The following is a 26500-nucleotide window of genomic DNA, read 5'->3' as shown; positions in this document are numbered from 1 at the left end:
ACACACACACAGAAACAGACATTTATATATATATACACACACACACACACACACGCTGATAACACGCACTAAGACATAGACAGCTACACACATTGGCAGCACACATACCCTCAGATAAACAGTCTCACACACACACACACACACGCTGATATTCGTCAGATCTGATTGGCTGTGTGTTGATGGCAGTTTAAGGCCTGCCCTCATTAAAGAGATTAGTGATTTAAGTCGACATCAAAGCTACTAGATATTAGCAACAATATTCCCAAGGAGAAATACGACACCGTCTCAGTCAACTGGGAGGGTGACCTTCTAGCTAGGATTAGGATCCATGGTGTTTTCTGACTCCAATGAGTTTAGGGCGTTTCGTTGATTTATCTTGGTGTGTGTGTGTGTGTGTGTGTGTGTGTGTGTGTGTGTGTGTCTCAGTAATCAGAAGTACGGAAAACACCCACTTCTAAAAAGCTTAAATATTAACAAATATAAATATTCATTTTATACTAAACCCCATTTCCCCCAACATAAAACATGTGACTTCGGTTTTACAAACAGAATTATGGTCACAACTATGTTACTACGCTCTACTACCCAGAGTACACTGTGTTACTACGGTCTGTACTCAGAGTACACTGTGTTACTACGGTCTACTACCCAGAGTACACTGTTTTCAACTCATGTTTGTCAGTGAGGAGAGTGGTTTCTGGTAGTTTCTCAGGGTGGGGATTATGTGGAGAGAGCTGGGGGGAGGCGGAGGAAGAGATTTAGTAGCAGGGGTGAGGAAGAGATTTAGTAGCAGGGGTGAGGAGGAGCAAGAGATTTAGTAGCAGGGGTGAGGAAGAGGAAGAGATTTAGTAGCAGGGGTGAGGAAGAGGAAGAGATTTAGTAGCAGGGGTGAGGAAGAGGAAGAGATTTAGTAGCAGGGGTGAGGAAGAGATTTAGTAGCAGGGGTGAGGAAGAGGAAGAGATTTAGTAGCAGGGGTGAGGAAGAGGAAGAGATTTAGTAGCAGGGGTGAGGAAGAGATTTAGTAGCAGGGGTGAGGAAGAGGAAGAGATTTAGTAGCAGGGGGAGTAGGAGGAAGATATATAGTAGCAGTGGTGAGAAAGAGGAAGAGATTTAGCAGCAGGGGTGAGGAAGAGATTTAGTAGCAGGGGTGAGGAAGAGGAAGAGATTTAGTAGCAGGGGTGAGGAAGAGGAAGATATTTAGTAGCAGGGGTGAGGAAGAGGAAGATATTTAGTAGCAGGGGTGAGGAAGATGAAGATATTTAGTAGCAGGGGTGAGGAAGAGGAAGATATTTAGCAGCAGGGGTGAGGAAGAGGAAGATATTTAGTAGCAGGGGTGAGGAAGATATTTAGTAGCAGGGGTGAGGAAGATGAAGATATTTAGTAGCAGGGGTGAGGAAGAGGAAGATATTTAGTAGCAGGGGTGAGGAAGAGGAAGATATTTAGTAGCAGGGGTGAGGAAGATGAAGATATTTAGTAGCAGGGGTGAGGAAGAGGAAGATATTTAGTAGCAGGGGTGAGGAAGATATTTAGTAGCAGGGGTGAGGAAGAGGAAGAGATGTATGTGTAAAATGACTGGGCATTCTTCTAGTTATTTTTCTTCTTTTGCGGGGTTGAGGGAGTCGCGGGTGACGACCTCGTGAAGCTGGTTGAGAGAATGCAGAGAGTGTTGGAAAACCATTCCTCATGAAGCTGGTTGAGGGAATGCAGAGAGTGTTGGAAAACCATTCCTCATGAAGCTGGTTGAGAGAATGCAGAGAGTGTTGGAAAACCATTCCTCGTGAAGCTGGTTGAGAGAATGCAGAGAGTGTTGGAAAACCATTCCTCATGAAGCTGGTTGAGAGAATGCAGAGAGTGTTGGAAAACCATTCCTCATGAAGCTGGTTGAGAGAATGCAGAGTGTTGGAAAACCATTCCTCATGAAGCTGGTTGAGAGAATGCAGAGAGTGTTGGAAAACCATTCCTCATGAAGCTGGTTGAGAGAATGCAGAGAGTGTTGGAAAACCATTCCTCATGAAGCTGGTTGAGAGAATGCAGAGAGTGTTGGGAAAACCATTCCTCATGAAGCTGGTTGAGAGAATGCAGAGAGTGTTGGAAAACCATTCCTCATGAAGCTGGTTGAGAGAATGCAGAGAGTGTGCAAAGATGTCATCAAGGCAAAGGGTGGCTACTTTGAAAAAATCTCAAATATAAAATATATATTTTATTTGTTTAACACTTTTTTTTTGGTTACTACATGATTCCATATGTGTTATTTCATAGTTTTGATGTCTTCACTATTATTTTACAATGTAGAAAATAGTAAAAAAAATATATAGAAAAGTCCTTGAATGTGTAGGTGTGTCCAAACTGTTGACTGGTACTGTACATCAGAGGAGGCTGGTGGGAGGAGCTATAGGAGGACGGGCTCATTGTCATGTCTGGAATGGAATCAATGGACCTTAGGTGTTAGGAGTAAGGACACACACCAGAGGAGGCTGGTGGTAGGAGCTATAGGAGGACAGGCTCATTGTCATGTCTGTGAACCACGTGTTTGACTCCGTTCCTTTTGATTCCGTTCCAGACGTTACAAAGAGCCCATCCTCCTATAGCTCCTCCCACCAGCCTTTATATATATTGAGGAGGGGTGTGACTTTGATAAGGGGATGGGTGAGGAGGAGGGGTGTGACTTTGACTAGGGGAGGGGTGTGACTTTGATAAGGGGATGGGTGAGGAGGAGGGGTGTGACTTTGACTAGGTTAGGGGTGTGAAAATGACTAGGGGAGGGGTGAGGAGGAGGGGTATGACTTTGACTAGGGGAGGGGTGTGACTTTGACAAGAGGATGGGTGAGGAGGAGGGGTGTGACTTTGACTAGAGGAGGGGTGTGAAAATGACTAGGGGAGGGGTGAGGAGGAGGGGTATGACTTTGACTAGGGGAGGGGTGTGACTTTGACAAGGGGAGGGGTGTGACTTTGACTAGGGGAGGGGTGAGGAGGAGGGGTGTAACTTTGACTAGGGGAGGTGTGTACTTTGACAAGTGGAGGGGTGTGACTTTGACTAGGGGAGGGGTGTGACTGACTAGGGGATGGGTGAGGAGGAGGAGGGGTGTGACTTTGACTAGGGGAGGGGTGTGACTGACTAGGGGATGGGTGAGGAGGAGGGGTGTGACTTTGACTAGGGGATGGGTGAGGAGGAGGGGTGTGACTTTGACTAGGGGATGGGTGAGGAGGAGAGGAGGAGGGGTGTTTTAAAGCTGGTTTGTCTCACAATTATCTCTGAGTGAGTGGCGTGTTGCTGACATTTTCAATTGTGCGTGTCTGTCTTTGAATCAATCAGCCTGTCTGTGTGTGTGTGTGTGTGTGTGTGTGTGTGTGTGTGTGTGTGTGTGTGTGTGTGTGTGTGATTGTTTGCTCGGGCCATGCTTGGTTGACTCCAGGCTGTTGTGTGTGTGTGTGTGTGTGTGCTTGGTTGACTCCAGGCCGTTGTGTGTGTGTGTGTGTGTGTGTGTGCTTGGTTGACTCCAGGCCGTTGTGTGTGTGTGTGTGTGTGTGTGTGTTGGTTGACTCCAGGCCGTTGGACGGATGTGCTCCGTTGCTGTTCTCCTCACATTTTCATCCTTCCTGTGCCTTCAACCCTGAACCCTCCTTCCTGTGCCTTCAACCCTGACCCCTCCTTCCTGTGCCTTCAACCCTGACCCCTCCTTCCTGTGCCTTCAACCCTGACCCCTCCTTCCTGTGCCTTCAACCCTGACCCCTCCTTCCTGTGCCTTCAACCCTGACCCCTCCTTCCTGTGCCTTCAACCCTGACCCCTCCTTCCTGTGTCTTCAACCCTGACCCCTCCAACTGTTCTCCTCACATTGTCATCCTTCCTGTGCCTTCAACCCTGACCCCTCCAACTGTTCTCCTCACATGTTCATCCTTCCTGTGCCTTCAACTCTGACCCCTCCAACTGTTCTCCTCACATGTTCATCCTTCCTGTGCCTTCAACCCTGACCCCTCCAACTGTTCTCCTCAAATATACAAGACTACCTCCTATTGATTCTATCTCCCTCCTCCTCTCCTCCTCCTCCTCCTCTCCCTGATCATCCTCCTCCTCCCTCTCCTCCTCCTCATTTCCCTCCTCTTCCTCCTCCTCTTCCTCCTCCTCTTCCTCCTCCTCTCCCTCCTCCTCTCCCTCCTCTTCCTCCTCCTCTTCCTCCCCCTCTCCTCCTCCTCTTCCTCCTCCTCTGCCTCCTTTGTTCCTGTGTGGCTGATCACCTCGCTGCACATGCTCGTGTGTGTGTGTGTGTGTGTGTCCGTGTGTGTGTCCGTGTGTGTAAATAGAGAAGAACACCAGAACACACTCCTGGTCACTCCTCGTCCTCAGAGAGAGAGAGAGAGATGTGTATTGAACTCTAGTAGTTCACCCTCTTCGTTCTCAGAGAGAGAGAGAGAGAGAGATGTGTATTGAACTCTCTAGTAGTTCACCCTCTTCGTCCTCAGAGAGAGAGAGAGAGATGTGTATTGAACTCTCTAGTAGTTCACCCTCTTCGTCCTCAGAGAGAGAGAGATGTGTATTGAACTCTCTAGTAGTTCCCCCTCTTCGTCCTCAGAGAGAGAGAGAGATGTGTATTGACCTCTCTAGTAGTTCCCCCTCCTCGTCCTCAGAGAGAGAGAGAGATGTGTATTGAACTCTCTAGTAGTTCACCCTCTTCGTCCTCAGAGAGAGAGAGATGTGTATTGAACTCTCTAGTAGTTCCCCCTCCTCGTCCTCAGAGAGAGAGAGAGATGTGTATTGAACTCTCTAGTAGTTCACCCTCTTCGTCCTCAGAGAGAGAGAGATGTGTATTGAACTCTCTAGTAGTTCACCCTCTTCGTCCTCAGAGAGAGAGAGATGTGTATTGAACTCTCTAGTAGTTCCCCCTCTTCGTCCTCAGAGAGAGAGAGAGAGATGTGTATTGAACTCTAGTAGTTCCCCCTCCTCGTCCTCAGAGAGAGAGAGATGTGTATTGACCTCTCTAGTAGGTCACCCTCCTCGTCCTCATCTCAGTCTGTCTCCAGAACTGGCTCTTTATCTTCATAATGTTGTACCTAAACAAGTCATTACCCTTCATAACACACAAGATTATAAAATAATACACACAATATTATAAAATAATACACACAATAAAACACACAATATTATAACATAATACACACAATATTATAAAATAATACACACAATAAAACACACAATATTATAACATAATACACACAATAAAACACACAATATTATAACATAATACACACAATAAAAAGACAGAGATACAGTCAACAACAACATACAGTCAACAACAACATACAGTCAACAACAATATACAGTCAACAACAACATACAGTCAACAACAATATACAGTCAACAACAACATACAGTCAACAACAACATACAGTCAACAACAATATACAGTCAACAACAATATACAGTCAACAACAACATACAGTCAACAACAATATACAGTCAACAACAACATACAGTCAACAACAACATACAGTCAACAACAACATACAGTCAACAACAATATACAGTCAACAACAACATACAGTCAACAACAATATACAGTCAACAACAACATACAGTCAACAACAACATACAGTCAACAACAATATACAGTCAACAACAATATACAGTCAACAACAATATACAGTCAACAACAACATACAGTCAACAACAATATACAGTCAACAACAATATACAGTCAACAACAACATACAGTCAACAACAATATACAGTCAACAACAACATACAGTCAACAACAGTCAACAACAACATACAGTCAACAACAATATACAGTCAACAACAATATACAGTCAACAACAACATACAGTCAACGACAATATACAGTCAACAACAATATACAGTCAACAACAATATACAGTCAACAACAACATACAGTCAACAACAATATACAGTCAACAACAACATACAGTCAACGACAATATACAGTCAACGACAATATACAGTCAACAACAATATACAGTCAACAACAACATACAGTCAACAACAATATACAGTCAACAACAATATACAGTCAACAACAACATACAGTCAACAACAACATACAGTCAACAACAATATACAGTCAACAACAACATACAGTCAACAACAACATACAGTCAACAACAATATACAGTCAACAACAACATACAGTCAACAACAACATACAGTCAACAACAATATACAGTCAACAACAATATACAGTCAACAACAACATACAGTCAACAACAACATACAGTCAACAACAATATACAGTCAACAACAATATACAGTCAACAACAATATACAGTCAACAACAACATACAGTCAACAACAATATACAGTCAACAACAATATACAGTCAACAACAACATACAGTCAACAACAATATACAGTCAACAACAATATACAGTCAACAACAACATACAGTCAACAACAACATACAGTCAACAACAATATACAGTCAACAACAATATACAGTCAACAACAACATACAGTCAACAACAACATACAGTCAACAACAATATACAGTCAACAACAACATACAGTCAACAACAATATACAGTCAACAACAACATACAGTCAACAACAATATACAGTCAACAACAACATACAGTCAACAACAACATGCAGTCAACAACAACATGCAGTCAACAACAACATGCAGTCAACAACAATATACAGTCAACAACAACATACAGTCAACAACAACATACAGTCAACAACAACATACAGTCAACAACAATATACAGTCAACAACAACATACAGTCAACAACAATATACAGTCAACAACAATATACAGTCAACAACAACATGCAGTCAACAACAACATGCAGTCAACAACAACATGCAGTCAACAACAACATACAGTCAACAACAATATACAGTCAACAACAATATACAGTCAACAACAACAAACAGTCAACAACTCTGTCTCTCTCTCTGTCTCTCTCTCTGTCTCTCTCTCTCTCTCTCTCTCTCCCTCTGTCTCTCTCTGTCTCTCTCTCTCTCTCTCTGTCTCTGTCTCTCTGTCTGTCTCTCTCTCTGTCTCTCTCTCTGTCTCTCTCTCTCTCTCTCTCTCTCTCTCTCTCTCTGTCTCTCTCTCTCTCTCTGTCTCTCTCTCTCTCTCTCTCTCTCTCTCTCTCTCTCTTTCTGTCTCTCTCTGTCTCTCGCGCCCTCTCTCTCTCTCTCTGTCTCTCTGTCCCTCTCTCTCTCCCTCTCTCTCTCCCTCTCTCTCTCCCTCTCTGCTATGGAATTGTAAAATAGAGGATCCACTGTCTCCAGTCCTGTTTCAGCCTTAACCCTCGACCTTCACAGCTTCTCCACGTCGGCCAGAGAGCAGTACCAGAAGCTGATGATCATGCACGGCAACATGGGAACCCTCTATCAGAACATGCTGGACTACTTCGCTATGGACTCCAAGAAGACGTCCGTGGAGGAATTATTCACAGACCTCAGCAACTTCAGAACCATGTTCCTGGTGAGTGGAGATCTGTCAGTCTGTCTGTCCATATCAACTAACTGAACCATGTTCCTGGTGAGTGGAGATCTGTCAGTCTGTCTGTCCATATCAACTAACTGTAATCTGTCTCCATATCAACTAACTGTAATCTGTCTCCATATCAACTAACTGTAATCTGTCTCCATATCAACTAACTGTAATCTGTCTCCATATCAACTAACTGTAATCTGTCTCCATATCAACTAACTGTAATCTGTCTCCATATCAACTAACTGTAATCTGTCTCCATATCAACTAACTGTAATCTGTCTCCATATCAACTAACTGTAATCTGTCTCCATATCAACTAACTGTAATCTGTCTCCATATCAACTAACTGTAATCTGTCTCCATATCAACTAACTGTAATCTGTCTCCATATCAACTAACTGTAATCTGTCTCCATATCAACTAACTGTAATCTGTCTCCATATCAACTAACTGTAATCTGTCTCCATATCAACTAACTGTAATCTGTCTCCATATCAACTAACTGAACCATGTTCCTGGTGAGTGGAGATCTGTCAGTCTGTCTGTCCATATCAACTAACTGTAATCTGTCTCCATATCAACTAACTGTAATCTGTCTCCATATCAACTAACTGTAATCTGTCTCCATATCAACTAACTGTAATCTGTCTCCATATCAACTAACTGAACCATGTTCCTGGTGAGTGGAGATCTGTCAGTCTGTCTGTCCATATCAACTAACTGTAATCTGTCTCCATATCAACTAACTGTAATCTGTCTCCATATCAACTAACTGTAATCTGTCTCCATATCAACTAACTGTAATCTGTCTCCATATCAACTAACTGTAATCTGTCTCCATATCAACTAACTGTAATCTGTCTCCATATCAACTAACTGTAATCTGTCTCCATATCAACTAACTGTAATCTGTCTCCATATCAACTAACTGTAATCTGTCTCCATATCAACTAACTGTAATCTGTCTCCATATCAACTAACTGTAATCTGTCTCCATATCAACTAACTGTAATCTGTCTCCATATCAACTAACTGTAATCTGTCTCCATATCAACTAACTGTAATCTGTCTCCATATCAACTAACTGTAATCTGTCTCCATATCAACTAACTGTAATCTGTCTCCATATCAACTAACTGTAATCTGTCTCCATATCAACTAACTGTAATCTGTCTCCATATCAACTAACTGTAATCTGTCTCCATATCAACTAACTGTAATCTGTCTCCATATCAACTAACTGTAATCTGTCTCCATATCAACTAACTGTAATCTGTCTCCATATCAACTAACTGTAATCTGTCTCCATATCAACTAACTGTAATCTGTCTCCATATCAACTAACTGTAATCTGTCTCCATATCAACTAACTGTAATCTGTCTCCATATCAACTAACTGTAATCTGTCTCCATATCAACTAACTGTAATCTGTCTCCATATCAACTAACTGTAATCTGTCTCCATATCAACTAACTGTAATCTGTCTCCATATCAACTAACTGTAATCTGTCTCCATATCAACTAACTGTAATCTGTCTCCATATCAACTAACTGTAATCTGTCTCCATATCAACTAACTGTAATCTGTCTCCATATCAACTAACTGTAATCTGTCTCCATATCAACTAACTGTAATCTGTCTCCATATCAACTAACTGTAATCTGTCTCCATATCAACTAACTGTAATCTGTCTCCATATCAACTAACTGTAATCTGTCTCCATATCAACTAACTGTAATCTGTCTCCATATCAACTAACTGTAATCTGTCTCCATATCAACTAACTGTAATCTGTCTCCATATCAACTAACTGTAATCTGTCTCCATATCAACTAACTGTAATCTGTCTCCATATCAACTAACTGTAATCTGTCTCCATATCAACTAACTGTAATCTGTCTCCATATCAACTAACTGTAATCTGTCTCCATATCAACTAACTGTAATCTGTCTCCATATCAACTAACTGTAATCTGTCTCCATATCAACTAACTGTAATCTGTCTCCATATCAACTAACTGAACCATGTTCCTGGTGAGTGGAGATCTGTCAGTCTGTCTGTCCATATCAACTAACTGTAATCTGTCTCCATATCAACTAACTGTAATCTGTCTCCATATCAACTAACTGTAATCTGTCTCCATATCAACTAACTGTAATCTGTCTCCATATCAACTAACTGAACCATGTTCCTGGTGAGTGGAGATCTGTCAGTCTGTCTGTCCATATCAACTAACTGTAATCTGTCTCCATATCAACTAACTGTAATCTGTCTCCATATCAACTAACTGTAATCTGTCTCCATATCAACTAACTGTAATCTGTCTCCATATCAAATAACTGTAATCAAGGTGTTAGCCTCGCAGTAATCTGACAGAAGAGAGGCAGGCTCTCTCTCTCTCTCTTTCTATCTGTGTCTCTTTCTCTCTCCTCCCTCTCTTTCTCTTTCTCTCTCTTTCTCTCTGTCTCTCTCTCTCTCTCTCTCTCTCTCTCTCTTGAAATACCAAGTTATTTTCTACTTGACTGCTACGATGAGACAAATCTCATTGCTTTTATTATTTTAAATGATTTCATAATTGAAACGTTGTAATTTGGTGAATTAACCTGCGTGGTACTGAATCTTAAGCCTCTCTACTCCCTTCGACTACGCTCCTCTCGTTTCTCAATCCCATGAGCCTCTTGTGTTCTACCACGGTCTCTTTCTACTGTCAGCTTCTCTCCTCGGGGGGGGGGGGGACGTGTTGTTAAATTTGCCGGGTTGTTTTTGCTTCATGTTGATAAGACAGGTGTGTCTCTCACCTCTGCTTGTTATTTTACAGAGATGTTATAAAAATTAAATTAAAAATACATTAAAATTAATTAAATTATTATAAAAATTCTTTATTTTTATTAAATTGATTTTATTAAAATTCCAGCTAATAACATACAGTTGATGTCGGGAAGTTTACATGCACCTTAGCCAAATACATTTAAACTCAGTGTTTCACAATTCCTGACATTTCATCCTTGTAAAAAATTCCCTGTTTTAGGTCAGTTTAGGATCATCACTTTATTTTAATTAGGAATGTGAAATGTCAGAATAATCGTAGAGAGAATTATTTATTTCAGCTTTTATTTCTTTCATCGTATTCCCAGTGGGTCAGAAGTTTACATAAACTCAATTAGTATTTGGTAGCATTGCCTTTTTTCTCCAAACATAACGATGGTCATTATGGCCAAACAGTTCTATTTTTGTTTCATCAGACCAGAGGACATTTCTCCAAAAAGTACGATCTTTGTCCCCATGTGCAGTTGCAAACCGTAGTCTGGCTTTTTTATGGTGGTTTTGGAGCAGTGGCTTCTCCCTTGCTGAGTGTCCTTTCAGGTCATGTCGATATAGGACTCGTTATACTGTGGATATAGATACTTTTGTACCTGTTTCCTCCAGTATCTTCACCAGGTCCTTTGCTGTTGTTCTGGGATTGATTTGCACTTTTCGCACAAAAGTACGTTCATCTCTAGGAGACAGAACGCGTCTCCTTCCTGAGCGGTATGACGGCTGTTTTTCTGAAGTCTTGGCTGATTTCTTTAGATTTTCCCATGATGTCAAGCAAAGAGGCACTGAGTTTGAAGGTAGGCCTTGAAATACATCCACAGGTACACCTCCAATTGACTCAAATCAGAAGCTTCTAAAGCCATGACATCATTTTCTGGAATTTTCCAAGCTGTTTAAAGGCACAGTCAAGTTAATGTATGTAAACTTCTGACCCACTGGAATTGTGATACAGTGAATTATAAGTGAAATAATCTGTCTGTAAACAATTGTTGGAAAAATTACTTGTGCCATGTACAAAGTAGATGTCCTAACCGACTTTCCTAAACTATATTTTGTTAACAAGAAATTTGTGGAGTGGTTGAAAAACTAGTGTTAATGACTCCAACCTAAGTGTATGTAAACTAGTTTTAATGACTCCAACCTAAGTGTGTGTAAACTAGTGTTAATGACTCCAACCTAAGTGTATGTAAACTAGTTCTAATGACTCCAACCTAAGTGTATGTAAACTAGTTTTAATGACTCCAACCTGAGTGTGTGTAAACTAGTTTTAATGACTCCAACCTAAGTGTGTGTAAACTAGTTCTAATGACTCCAACCTAAGTGTATGTAAACTAGTTTTAATGACTCCAACCTAAGTGTATGTAAACTAGTTTTAATGACTCCAACCTAAGTGTGTGTAAACTAGTTTTAATGGCTCCAACCTAAGTGTATGTAAACTAGTTTTAATGACTCCAACCTAAGTGTGTGTAAACTAGTTTTAATGACTCCAACCTAAGTGTGTGTAAACTAGTTCTAATGACTCCAACCTAAGTGTATGTAAACTAGTTTTAATGACTCCAACCTAAGTGGATGTAAACTAGTTTTAATGACTCCAACCTAAGTGGATGTAAACTAGTTTTAATGACTCCAACCTAAGTGGATGTAAACTAGTTTTAATGACTCCACCCTAAGTGTATGTAAACTAGTTTTAATGACTCCACCCTAAGTGTATGTAAAGTAGTTTTAATGACTCCAACCTAAGTGTATGTAAACTAGTTTTAATGACTCCAACCTAAGTGTATGTAAACTAGTTTTAATGACTCCAACCTAAGTGTATGTAAACTAGTTTTAATGACTCCACCCTAAGTGTATGTAAAATAGTTTTAATGACTCCAACCTAAGTGGACGTAAACTAGTTTTAATGACTCCAACCTAAGTGTATGTAAACTAGTTTTAATGACTCCACTCTAAGTGTATGTCAACTAGTTCTAATGACTCCACCCTAAGTGTATGTAGACTAGTTCTAATGACTCCAACCTAAGTGGACGTAAACTAGTTTTAATGACTCCAACCTAAGTGTATGTAAACTAGTTTTAATGACTCCAACCTAAGTGTGTGTAAACTAGTTTTAATGACTCCAATCTAAGTGTATGTAAACTAGTGTTAATGACTCCAATCTAAGTGTATGTAAACTAGTTTTAATGACTCCACTCTAAGTGTATGTAAACTAGTTTTAATGACTCCAACCTAAGTGGACGTAAACTAGTTTTAATGACTCCAACCTAAGTGTATGTAAACTAGTTTTAATGACTCCACCCTAAGTGTATGTAAACTAGTTTTAATGACTCCAACCTAAGTGGACGTAAACTAGTTTTAATGACTCCAACCTAAGTGTATGTAAACTAGTTTTAATGACTCCACTCTAAGTGTATGTAAACTAGTTTTAATGACTCCAACCTAAGTGTATGTAAACTAGTTTTAATGACTCCAACCTAAGTGTATGTAAACTAGTTGTAATGACTCCACTCTAAGTGTATGTAAACTAGTTGTAATGACTCCAACCTAAGTGTATGTAAACTAGTTTTAATGACTCCAACCTAAGTGTATGTAAACTAGTTTTAATGACTCCAACCTAAGTGTATGTCAACTAGTTCTAATGACTCCACCCTAAGTGTATGTAGACTAGTTCTAATGACTCCAACCTAAGTGGATGTAAACTAGTTTTAATGACTCCAACCTAAGTGTATGTAGACTAGTTTTAATGACTCCAACCTAAGTGTATGTAAACTAGTTTTAATGACTCCAACCTAAGTGGACGTAAACTAGTTTTAATGACTCCAACCTAAGTGTATGTAAACTAGTTTTAATGACTCCAACCTAAGTGTGTGTAAACTAGTTTTAATGACTCCAATCTAAGTGTATGTAAACTAGTGTTAATGACTCCAATCTAAGTGTATGTAAACTAGTTTTAATGACTCCACTCTAAGTGTATGTAAACTAGTTTTAATGACTCCAACCTAAGTGTATGTAAACTAGTTTTAATGACTCCAACCTAAGTGTATGTAAACTAGTTTTAATGACTCCAACCTAAGTGTATGTAGACTAGTTCTAATGACTCCAACCTAAGTAGATGTAAACTAGTTTTAATGACTCCAACCTAAGTGTATGTAGACTAGTTTTAATGACTCCAACCTAAGTGTATGTAAACTAGTTTTAATGACTCCAACCTAAGTGTATGTAAACTAGTTTTAATGACTCCAACCTAAGTGGATGTAAACTAGTTCTAATGACTCCAACCTAAGTGTATGTAAACTAGTTATAATGACTCCAACCTAAGTGGATGTAAACTAGTTTTAATGACTCCAACCTAAGTGGATGTAAACTAGTTCTAATGACTCCAACCTAAGTGTATGTAAACTAGTTCTAATGACTCCAGCCTAAGTGTATGTAAACTAGTTTTAATGACTCCAACCTAAGTGTGTGTAAACTAGTTTTAATGACTCCAACCTAAGTGTATGTAGACTAGTTTTAATGACTCCACCCTAAGTGTATGTAAACTAGTTTTAATGACTCCAACCTAAGTGTATGTAAACTAGTGTTAATGACTCCACCCTAAGTGTATGTAAACTAGTTTTAATGACTCCACCCTAAGTGTATGTAAACTAGTGTTAATGACTCCACCCTAAGTGTATGTAAACTAGTTTTAATGACTCCAACCTAAGTGTATGTAAACTAGTTTTAATGACTCCACCCTAAGTGTATGTAAACTAGTTTTAATGACTCCAACCTAAGTGTATGTAAACTAGTTTTAATGACTCCAACCTAAGTGTATGTAAACTAGTTTTAATGACTCCAACCTAAGTGTATGTAAACTAGTTTTAATGACTCCAACCTAAGTGGATGTAAACTTCCGACTTCAACAGTAGATGTTTCATTCCAACTGGGTTTGTCAGGAGACATGATCATTTAGCTGCTCTGAGGAAGTAATCAATGTACCTCTGAAGACACATCGTCCTCCTCGGGAAGATACATCTTCCTCCTCTGAAGACACATCTTCCTCCTCGGGAGACATGATCATTTAGCTGCTCTGAGCGTCTGTCAACAACTATAAGATGGACAGAATAGCGATGAGGAAGGGTTATGTTTGCTAGACGTTTGGAAAATGACCCGTTGAATTGAGCTGCAAAGTGCTGACATCCATCAACGGCACCTGGGAGAAAACCACCTGATGATATAGCCAGTCCACGTTGACAGTGATAGACAACCACCTTATAATATAGCCAGTCCACGTTCACAGTGATAGACAACCACCTGATAATATAGCCAGTTCACGTTCACAGTGATAGACAACCACCTGATAATATAGCCAGTCCACGTTCACAGTGATAGACAACCACCTGATAATATAGCCAGTCCACGTTCACATACTCCTCTCTCTCTCTCTCTCTCTCTCTCTCTCTCTTTTTTCTCTCTCTCTCTCTCTCTCTCTCTCTCTCTCTCTCTCTCTCTCTCTCTCTCTCTCTCTCTCTCTCTCTCTCTCTTTGTCTCTCTCTCTCTTTGTCTCTCTCTCTCTACACTCTCTCTCTCTCTGTCTATTCCTCTCCTCCCATTCTTCCTACCTCTCCCTCAGTCTCTCTTTCTCTCTCTCTATATCCCTCTATTTGTCTCTCTCTCTCTCTCTCTCTCTGTCTATTCCTCTCCTCCCATTCTTCCTACCTCAGTCTCTCTCTCTTAGGGAGAGAGGGAGTGAGGGTGGAGTAGTGGTGAAGGAGACAGATGGAGTAGTGGTGAAGGAGACAGATGGAGTAGTGGTGAAGGAGACAGATGGAGTAGTGGTGAAGGAGACAGATGGAGTAGTGGTGAAGGAGACAGATGGAGTAGTGGTGAAGGAGACAGATGGAGTAGTGGTGAAGGAGACAGATGGAGTAGTGGTGAAGGAGACAGATGGAGTAGTGGTGAATGAGACAGATGGAGTAGTGGTGAATGAGACAGATGGAGTAGTGGTGAAGGAGACAGATGAAGGTAACAGGCTCTCTCCTCCTCTTACCCTTCTCTCTCCTCCTCTTACACTTCCCTCTCTCCTCCTCTTACCCTTCTCTCTCTCCTCGTCTTACCCTTCTCTCTCCTCCTCTTATCCTTCTCTCTCTCCTCGTCTTACCCTTCTCTCTCTCCTCCTCTTACCCTTCTCTCTCTCCTCCTCTTACCCTTCTCTCTCTCCTCATCTTACCCTTCCCTCTCTCCTCCTCTTACCCTTCTCTCTCTCCTCATCTTACCCTTCTCTCTCTCCTCCTCTTACCCTTCCCTCTCTCCTCCTCTTACCCTTCTCTCTCTCCTCCTCTTACCCTTCTCTCTCTCCTCCTCTTACCCTTCTCTCTCTCCTCATCTTACCCTTCTCTCTCTCCTCATCTTACCCTTCTCTCTCTCCTCATCTTACCCTTCTCTCTCTCCTCATCTTACCCTTCTCTCTCTCCTCATCTTACCCTTCCCTCTCTCCTCCTCTTACCCTTCCCTCTCTCCTCCTCTTACTCTCTCATCCTCTTACCCTTCTCTCTCCTCCTCTTACCCTTCTCTCTCTCCTCATCTTACCCTTCCCTCTCTCCTCCTCTTACCCTTCTCTCTCCTCCTCTTACCCTTCCCTCTCTCCTCCTCTTACTCTCTCATCCTCTTACCCTTCTCTCTCTCCTCATCTTACCCTTCTCTCTCTCCTCATTTTACCCTTCCCTCTCTCCTTTGGAGAGTTAGAGCTCAAGTTCTGAATACTCATTACCTGCTAGCCATGAGGATGAGTGCAGGAGGACATTACCAGGATATACATAACCCAGGGCTGGGGACTACAGGTTACACCCTGATCTGGATCTGAACTGGATCTGATCTGGATCTGGATCTGAACGGGATCTGATGCTCTCAGCCCATGGAGCTGGGTGGGGCTTCCTCAGCACTGTAGGGGAAGGATAGAATGGAGATTATATTCTAGTCAGACTAACTAGACAGGACAGGACAGAATGGAGATTCTATTCTAGTCAGACTAACTAGACAGGAGAGTCTATTCTAGTCAGACTAACTAGACAGGACAGGACAGGGTAGAATGGAGATTATATTCTAGTCAGACTAACTAGACAGGACAGGATAGAAGGGAGATTATATTCTAGTCAGACTAACTAGACAGGACAGGATAGAAGGGAGAGTCTATTCTAGTCAGACTAACTAGACAGGACAGGACAGGATAGAAGGGAGATTATATTCTAGTCAGACTAACTAGACAGGACAGGATATAATGGAGATTCTATTCTAGTCAGACTAACTAGACAGGATATAATGGAGATTATATTCTAGTCAGACTAACTAGACAGGACAGGATATAATGGAGATTCTATTCTAGTCAGACTAACTAGACAGGAGAGTCTATTCTAGTCAGACTAACTAGACAGGACAGGGTAGAATGGAGATTCTATTCTAGTCAGACTAACTAGACAGGAGAGTCTATTCTAGTCAGACTAACTAGACAGGAGAGTCTATTCTAGTCAGACTAACTAGACAGGACAGGGTAGAATGGAGATTCTATTCTAGTCAGACTAACTAGACAGGACAGGGTAGAATGGAGATTCTATTCTAGTCAGACTAACTAGACAGGAGAGTCTATTCTAGTCAGACTAACTAGACAGGAGAGTCTATTCTAGTCAGACTAACTAGACAGGAGAGTCTATTCTAGTCAGACTAACTAGACAGGAGAGTCTATTCTAGTCAGACTAACTACACCGAACAGGACAGGGTAGTTCTACTGAAAGGTTTGGGATGTGTGAAGTGGACAAACCGTGTGACAATGTATTTTTGGAATGGAATGGAAACACCTATTGGCTACAGCCTATTTCAATGAATATATTATATTGACACAAAGCAAGAGAGCGATGTTAGACAGAGCTGGGAGTCTCACCAAAGCAACAGGAAATGTCTGATCTGCACCTATAGCTGAAGTGTGTGTTTTATAATGGACACTCCAGTGTGTGTTGTAGAAACTCACACGGCTGAGTCAGATGACCTCCTCACATCACAGAGCGAACAAGGGCCTGTTAGTGTTCACTTAAATGGCAGCTAATGGCTCAACCTGACTGCCTCTCAAATCTGCGTCAACATTTACCCTCACCCCTTTCGCCTGCTAGGCAGACACACACACACACACACACTTCCCCCGGCAGTCAGAGACCGCCTGCAGTGGATTGAGCCTTGAACTCTGGGTGTGTGCAGTGTGTCATGACGTTACACCGGCAACCTTTCAGAGAAGGACAGACACACACACACACACACACACACACATACACACACGCGCGCGCACACACACACACACACACACGGAGCCTGCTCACTCGACCGTTAGATGGAAGGAGACCCATGGCGAAGGAAGCCTGGAATCTGACAGGAATCCAATTGGCCGTGTCTAATGGTTCCACTTCTAGGGAGAGAGACAAACGGGGAGGGGAGGAAGGAAGGGGGGGTACACTACCTTCTCCTCCTCGGAGAGTCTCTCGCTCCGTTGGCTCCCTACGTTACCCTAAAGATGTGACGAGGAGTCTCTCTCGCTCCGTTGGTTCCCTACGTTACCCTAAAGATGTGACGAGGAGTCTCTCTCCCTCCGTTGGTTCCCTACGTTACCCTAAAGATGTGACGAGGAGTCTCTCTCCCTCCGTTGGTTCCCTACGTTACCCTAAAGATGTGACGAGGAGTCTCTCTCGCTCCGTTGGCTCCCTACGTTACCCTAAAGATGTGACGAGGAGTCTCTCTCGCTCCGTTGGCTCCCTACGTTACCCTAAAGATTTGACGAGGAGTCTCTCTCGCTCCGTTGGCTCCCTACGTTACCCTAAAGATGTGATGAGGAGTCTCTCTCCCTCTGTTGGTTCCCTACGTTACCCTAAAGATGTGACGAGGAGCATCTCTCCCTCTGTTGGTTCCCTACGTTACCCTAAAGATGTGACGAGGAGTCTCTCTCGCTCCGTTGGTTCCCTACGTTACCCTAAAGATGTGACGAGGAGTCTCTCTCTCTCTCTGTTGGTACCCTACGTTACCCTAAAGATGTGACGAGGAGTCTCTCTCCCTCTGTTGGTTCCCTATGTTACCCTAAAGATGTGATGAGGAGTCTCTCTCCCTCTGTTGGTTCCATATGTTACCCTAAAGATGTGATGAGGAGTCTCTCTCCCTCTGTTGGTTCCCTACATTACCCTAAAGATGTGACGAGGAGTCTCTCTCCCTCTGTTGGTTCCCTACGTTACCCTAAAGATGTGACGAGGAGTCTCTCTCGCTCCTTTGGTTCCCTACGTTACCCTAAAGATGTGACGAGGAGTCTCTCTCGCTCCGTTGGTTCCCTACGTTACCCTAAAGATGTGACGAGGAGTCTCTCTCTCTCTCTGTTGGTTCCCTACGTTACCCTAAAGATGTGACGAGGAGTCTCTCTCCCTCTGTTGGTTCCCTACGTTACCCTAAAGATGTGACGAGGAGCATTTCTCCCTCTGTTGGTTCCCTACGTTACCCTAAAGATGTGACGAGGAGTCTCTCTCGCTCCGTTGGTTCCCTACGTTACCCTAAAGATGTGACGAGGAGTCTCTCTCTCTCTCTGTTGGTTCCCTACGTTACCCTAAAGATGTGACGAGGAGTCTCTCTCCCTCTGTTGGTTCCCTATGTTACCCTAAAGATGTGACGAGGAGTCTCTCTCTCTCTCTGTTGGTTCCCTATGTTACCCTAAAGATGTGATGAGGAGTCTGACCTGACCTGTCACTGTCTCAGATATCATTAATCCTGTCACTGACCTGTCATTGTCTCAGATATCATTAGTCCTGTCATTGTCTCAGATATCATTAGTCCTGTCATTGTCTCAGATATCATTAGTACTGTCATTGTCTCAGATATCATTAGTCCTGTCATTGTCTCAGATATCATTAGTCCTGTCATTGTCTCAGGTATCATTAGTCCTGTCATTGTCTCAGATATCATTAGTCCTGTCATTGTCTCAGGTATCATTAGTCCTGTCATTGTCTCAGATATCATTAGTCCTGTCATTGTCTCAGATATCATTAGTCCTGTCGTTGTCTCAGATATCATTAGTCCTGTCATTGTGTCAGATATCATTAGTCCTGTCATTGTCTCAGATATCATTAATCCTGTCATTGTCTCAGATATCATTAGTCCTGTCATTGTCTCAGATATCATTAGTCCTGTCATTGTCTCAGGTATCATTAGTCCTGTCATTGTCTCAGATATCATTAGTCCAGTCATTGTCTCAGATATCATTAGTCCTGTCATTGTCTCAGATATCATTAGTCCTGTCATTGTCTCAGATATCAATAGTCCTGTCATTGTCTCAGATATCATTAGTCCTGTCATTGTCTCAGGTATCATTAGTCCTGTCATTGTCTCAGATATCATTAGTCCAGTCATTGTCTCAGATATCATTAGTCCTGTCGTCTCAGATATCATTAGTCCTGTCGTTGTCTCAGATATCGTTAGTCCTGTCATTGTCTCAGATATCATTAGTCATGTCATTGTCTCAGGTATCATTAGTCCTGTCGTTGTCTCAGATATCATTAGTCCTGTCATTGTCTCAGGTATCATTAGTCCTGTCGTTGTCTCAGATATCATTAGTCCTGTCATTGTCTCAGGTATCACTAGTCCTGTCATTGTCTCAGATATCATTAGTCCTGTCATTGTCTCAGGTATCATTAGTCCTGTCGTTGTCTCAGATATCATTAGTCCTGTCATTGTCTCAGGTATCATTAGTCCTGTCGTTGTCTCAGATATCATTAGTCCTGTCATTGTCTCAGATATCATTAGTCCTGTCATTGTCTCAGATATCATTAGTCCTGTAATTGTCTCAGGTATCATTAGTCCTGTCATTGTCTCAGATATCATTAGTCCTGTCGTTGTCTCAGATATCATTAGTCCTGTCGTTGTCTCAGATATCATTAGTCAGGTCATTGTCTCAGATATCATTAGTCCTGTCGTTGTCTCAGATATCATTAGTCCTGTCGTTGTCTCAGATATCATTAGTCCTGTCGTTGTCTCAGATATCATTAGTCAGGTCATTGTCTCAGATATCATTAGTCCTGTCATTGTCTCAGATATCATTAGTCCTGTCGTTGTCTCAGATATCATTAGTCCTGTCGTTGTCTCAGATATCATTAGTCCTGTTATTGTCTCAGATATCATTAGTCCTGTCGTTGTCTCAGATATCATTAGTCCTGTCGTTGTCTCAGATATCATTAGTCCTGTCGTTGTCTCAGATATCATTAGTCCTGTCGTTGTCTCAGATATCATTAGTCCTGTCGTTGTCTCAGATATCATTAGTCCTGTCATTGTCTCAGATATCATTAGTCCTGTCATTGTCTCAGATATCATTAGTCCTGTCGTTGTCTCAGATATCATTAGTCCTGTCATTGTCTCAGATATCATTAGTCCTGTTGTTGTCTCAGATATCATTAGTCAGGTCACAGCATTGACAACATCTGTCACCCGTTTGGGTGGAAATCCAAAGCTATTTTCCACCTGGCGCCAAACAGATCAAAGCCACGCCCACTAGGTTCTGAGGCCTCCTCCAGCCCACTGGGTTCTGAGGCCTCCTCCAGCCCACTGAACTGGGTTCTGAGGCCTCCTCCAGCCCACTGAACTGGGTTCTGAGACCTCCTCCGGCCCACTGAACTGGGTTCTGAGGCCTCTTCCAGCCCACTGAACTGGGTTCTGAGGCCTCTTCCAGCCCACTGAACTGGGTTCTGAGACCTCCTCCAGCCCACTGGGTTCTGAGACCTCCTCCAGCCCACTGAACTGGGTTCTGAGACCTCCTCCAGCCCACTGAACTGGGTTCTGAGACCTCCTCCAGCCCACTGAACTGGGTTCTGAGACCTCCTCCAGCCCACTGAACTGGGTTCTGAGGCCTCCTCCAGCCCACTGAACTGGGTTCTGAGGCCTCCTCCAGCCCACTGAACTGGGTTCTGAGGCCTCCTCCAGCCCACTGAACTGGGTTCTGAGGCCTCCTCCAGCCCACTGAACTGGGTTCTGAGGCCTCTTCCAGCCCACTGAACTGGGTTCTGAGGCCTCCTCCAGCCCACTGAACTGGGTTCTGAGACCTCCTCCAGCCCACTGAACTGGGTTCTGAGGCCTCCTCCAGCCCACTGAACTGGGTTCTGAGACCTCCTCCAGCCCACTGAACTGGGTTCTGAGACCTCCTCCAGCCCACTGAACTGGGTTCTGAGGCCTCCTCCAGCCCACTGAACTGGGTTCTGAGACCTCCTCCAGCCCACTGAACTGTGTTCTGAGGCCTCCTCCAGCCCACTGAACTGGGTTCTGAGACCTCCTCCAGCCCACTGGGTTCTGAGACCTCCTCCAGCCCACTGAACTGGGTTCTGAGACCTCCTCCAGCCCACTGAACTGGGTTCTGAGACCTCCTCCAGCCCACTGAACTGGGTTCTGAGGCCTCCTCCAGCCCACTGAACTGGGTTCTGAGACCTCCTCCAGCCCACTGAACTGGGTTCTGAGGCCTCCTCCAGCCCACGGAACTGGGTTCTGAGGTCTCCTCCAGCCCACTGAACTGGGTTCTGAGGCCTCCTCCAGCCCACTGAACTGGGTTCTGAGGTCTCCTCCAGCCCACTGAACTGGGTTCTGAGGCCTCCTCCAGCCCACGGAACTGGGTTCTGAGGTCTCCTCCAGCCCACTGAACTGGGTTCTGAGGCCTCCTCCAGCCCACTGAACTGGGTTCTGAGACCTCCTCCAGCCCACTGAACTGGGTTCTGAGGCCTCCTCCAGCCCACTGAACTGGGTTCTGAGACCTCCTCCAGCCCACTGAACTGGGTTCTGAGGCCTCCTCCAGCCCACAGAACTGGGTTCTGAGGCCTCCTCCAGCCCACTGAACTGGGTTCTGAGGCCTCCTCCAGCCCACTGAACTGGGTTCTGAGGTCTCCTCCAGCCCACTGAACTGGGTTCTGAGGCCTCCTCCAGCCCACGGAACTGGGTTCTGAGGTCTCCTCCAGCCCACTGAACTGGGTTCTGAGGCCTCCTCCAGCCCACTGGACTGGGTTCTGAGACCTCCTCCAGCCCACTGAACTGGGTTCTGAGGCCTCCTCCAGCCCACTGAACTGGGTTCTGAGTCCTCCTCCAGCCCACTGAACTGGGTTCTGAGGCCTCCTCCAGCCCACTGAACTGGGTTCTGAGGCCTCCTCCAGCCCACTGAACTGGGTTCTGAGGCCTCCTCCAGCTCACTGAACTGGGTTCTGAGGCCTCCTCCAGCCCACTGAACTGGGTTCTGAGGCCTCCTCCAGCCCACTGAACTGGGTTCTGAGGCCTCCTCCAGCCCACGGAACTGGGTTCTGAGGCCTCCTCCAGCCCACTGGGTTCTGAGGCCTCCTCCAGCCCACTGAACTGGGTTCTGAGACCTCCTCCAGCCCACTGAACTGGGTTCTGAGGCCTCCAGCCCACTGAACTGGGTTCTGAGGTCTCCTCCAGCCCACTGAACTGGGTTCTGAGGCCTCCTCCAGCCCACTGAACTGGGTTCTGAGACCTCCTCCAGCCCACTGAACTGGGTTCTGAGGTCTCCTCCAGCCCACTGAACTGGGTTCTGAGGTCTCCTCCAGCCCACTGAACTGGGTTCTGAGGTCTCCTCCAGCCCACTGAACTGGGTTCTGAGGCCTCCTCCAGCCCACTGAACTGGGTTCTGAGGCCTCCTCCAGCCCACTGAACTGGGTTCTGAGGCCTCCTCCAGCCCACTGAACCTGGTTCTGAGACCTCCTCCAGCCCACTGAACTGGGTTCTGAGGCCTCCTCCAGCCCACTGAACTGGGTTCTGAGACCTCCTCCAGCCCACTGAACTGGGTTCTGAGGCCTCCTCCAGCCCACTGAACTGGGTTCTGAGGCCTCCTCCAGCCCACTGAACTGGGTTCTGAGACCTCCTCCAGCCCACTGGGTTCTGAGACCTTCTCCAGCCCACTGAACTGGGTTCTGAGACCTCCTCCAGCCCACTGAACTGGGTTCTGAGGCCTCCTCCAGCCCACTGAACTGGGTTCTGAGACCTCCTCCAGCCCACTGAACTGGGTTCTGAGGCCTCCTCCAGCCCACTGAACTGGGTTCTGAGGCCTCCTCCAGCCCACTGAACTGGGTTCTGAGACCTCCTCCAGCCCACTGGGTTCTGAGACCTTCTCCAGCCCACTGAACTGGGTTCTGAGACCTCCTCCAGCCCACTGAACTGGGTTCTGAGGCCTCCTCCAGCCCACTGAACTGGGTTCTGAGACCTCCTCCAGCCCACTGAACTGGGTTCTGAGGCCTCCTCCAGCCCACTGAACTGGGTTCCGTCGTCAGCTCAGGTGTCGTAAAGGGGAACTTTTTTATTTCAAAAGATCTCCTCACTGGAAAAATCTGCTTCTAATTTTAATTCAGAACAGGAAGTGTTCTATCACAGATCCTGATCAATGTTCTAACTCTGACGATCTTGAACTACGTTCATCTCACTATTAACTCACTACTAACTCATTAGAGAGACCCTCCTCCCATTCAGCCAGCTCTATAATGGAGTCTCCACTGACCCCACTGGCCATAGCTTTAATACACTATTCAGCCAGCTCCATAATGGAGGTTCTCTGACTGACCCTCTGTCTCTCTCTAACTGACCCTTTGTCTCTCTCTGACTGACCCTCTGTCTCTCTCTGACTGACCCTCTGTCTCTCTCTGACTGACCCCCTGTCTCTCTGAACTGACCCCATGTCTCTCTGACTGACCGTTTGTCTCTCTCTGACTGACCCCCTGTCTCTCTGACTGACCCCCTGTCTCTCTCTGACTGACCCGCTGTCTCTCTGACTGACCCTCTCTCTCTCTGACTGACCCCCTGTCTCTCTGACTGACCCTCTTCCTCTCTCTCTCTCTCTCTCTCTCTCTGACTGACCCCCTGTCTCTCTGACTGACCCTCTTCCTCTCTCTCTCTCTCTCTCTGACTGACCCTCTGTCTCTCTGACTGACCCTCTGTCTCTCTGACTGACCCCCTTCCTCTCAATTCAATTCAATTCAATTCAAGGGCTTTATTGGCATGGGAAACATGTGTTAACATTGCCAAAGCAAGTGAGGTAGACAACATACAAAGTGAAAATATAAAGTGAAAAACAACAAAAATTAACAGTAAACATTACACATACAGAGGTTTCAAAACAGTAAAGACATTACAAATGTCATATTATATATATATATATATACAGTGTTTTAACAATGTACAAATGGTTAAAGGACACAAGATAAAATAAATAAGCATAAATATGGGTTGTATTTACAATGGTGTGTGTTCTTCACTGGTTGCCCTTTTCTCGTGGCAACAGGTCACAAATCTTGCTGCTGTGATGGCACACTGTGGAATTTCACCCAGTAGATATGGGAGTTTTTCAAATTTGGATTTGTTTTCGAATTCTTTGTGGATCTGTGTAATCTGAGGGAAATATGTCTCTCTAATATGGTCATACATTGGGCAGGAGGTTAGGAAGTGCAGCTCAGTTTCCACCTCATGTTGTGGGCAGTGAGCACATAGCCTGTCTTCTCTTGAGAGCCATGTCTGCCTACGGCGGCCTTTCTCAATAGCAAGGCTATGCTCACTGAGTCTGTACATAGTCAAAGCTTTCCTTAATTTTGGGTCAGTCACAGTGGTCAGGTATTCTGCCGCTGTGTACTCTCTGTTTAGGGCCAAATAGCATTCTAGTTTGCTCTGTTTTTTTGTTAATTCTTTCCAATGTGTCAAGTAATTATCTTTTTGTTTTCTCATGATTTGGTTGGGTCTAATTGACTGACCCTCTGTCTCTCTCTGACTGACCCTCTGTCTCTCTGACTGACCCTCTGTCTCTCTGACTGACCCCCTTCCTCTCTCTCTCTCTCTCTCTCTAGACAAACACACCTGTGAGTGTCTGTATCTGCCACAGTGAGGTAGACACAGCTAAATGTGACAGTGTGACAGTGTTCTGCCGGACCTCCTGTTGTCGTCTGGCGATGTCTCTGTCAGGTGTCACTTAGAGCAGACCCGGATAAAACGGAGAGGGACGTGTGTATTATGTGACAGGAGAGTGTCTGAGTGACAGGCCGGCAGGCCACAGTGGGACAGATGTTTCCTGTCATTCTGGTTCTCATCAGGTCGCAGACATCTCCCAGCGAACTCGTCTTCTCTGCTGCTTCTACCATAGAGTGTGATGTATTCCTAACCAGACTCACCAGATGTTAATGGTCTGAGAGAGAGAGAGGAGAGGAGAGGAGAGCAGAGTAAATGCAACATACTCTCACCTCACATAGTGTGCATTCCAAATATACCCTATTCCCTACTACTTTAGACTAGTTCCAAATGGTACCTGGTCTAAAGTAGTGTACTACATAGGGAATAGGGTCTGTTTGGGACGCAGGCATTCTCTAGAACATCCTTTAAGTGTCCATAACAGACTCAGAACACAGTAGAGAACACTGGATAATGAGGCCTCGTCCTCCTCTCTCTCTCTCTCTCTCTCTCTGTCGCTCTCTCTGTCTGTCTGTCTCTCTCTCTCTCTGTCTCTCTCTCTCTCTGTCTCTCTCTCTCTCTCTCTGTCTCTCTCTCTCTCTCTCTCTGTCCCTCTCTCTCTCTCTCTCTCTCGCTCTCTCTCCTCTCTCTCTCTCTCTCTGTCTCCCTCTCTCTCTCCTCTCTCTCCTCTCTCTCTCGTCCTCTCTCTCTCTCTCTCTATCTCTCTATCTCTCTCCTCTCTCTTCTCTCTCTCTCTCTCTCTCTCTCTCTGTCTCTCTCTCTCCTCTCTCTTTCTCTCTCTCCTCTCTTTCTCTCTCTCCTCTCTCTCTCTTTCTCTCTCTTTCTCTCTTTCTCTCTCGCTCTCTCTCTCTCTCTCTCTCTCATCATTATCTCTCATCTCCTCTCTCTCCTTCTTTCCTCTCCTCTTCTCTCTGATCTCCTCTCCTTCTCTCTTTATCATTTCTCATTCTCTCTCCCTCCCTCTCTCATAACCCAGCCTGATTCTATCTCCCTCTCTCATAACCCAGCCTCATTCTCTCTCCCTCCCTCTCTCATAACCCAGCCTCATTATCCCTCCCTCTCTCATAACCCAGCCTCATTCTCTCTCTTTCCCTCCCTCCTAACCCAGCCTGATTCTCTCTCTCTCTCTCATAACCCAGACTCATTCTCTCTCCCTCCCTCTCTCATAACCCAGCCTCATTATCCCTCCCTCTCTCATAACCCAGCCTGATTCTCTCTCTCTCTCTCATAACCCAGCC

At 44.3% G+C, this 26500-nt stretch overlaps 1 protein-coding gene across 1 annotated transcript in view; it reads left to right on the top strand.

Moving 5' to 3' along the window:
* LOC110517047 (protein diaphanous homolog 3) overlaps positions 1–26500 on the top strand; it is a 536597-nt gene that overhangs the window by 461702 nt on the left and 48395 nt on the right. Inside the window, exon 26 of the mRNA XM_036951469.1 lies at positions 7287–7451. Coding sequence (XP_036807364.1) covers positions 7287–7451 — 165 coding nt within the window. The remainder of the gene's footprint in view (positions 1–7286; positions 7452–26500) is intronic.

Source organism: Oncorhynchus mykiss, chromosome 18 (genome assembly GCF_013265735.2).
Source record: "Oncorhynchus mykiss isolate Arlee chromosome 18, USDA_OmykA_1.1, whole genome shotgun sequence".
Taxonomy (NCBI): Eukaryota; Metazoa; Chordata; class Actinopteri; order Salmoniformes; family Salmonidae; genus Oncorhynchus; species Oncorhynchus mykiss.
The sequence above is the reverse complement of the archived record's forward strand: the minus strand, read 5'-3'. Positions and strand labels throughout refer to the sequence as shown.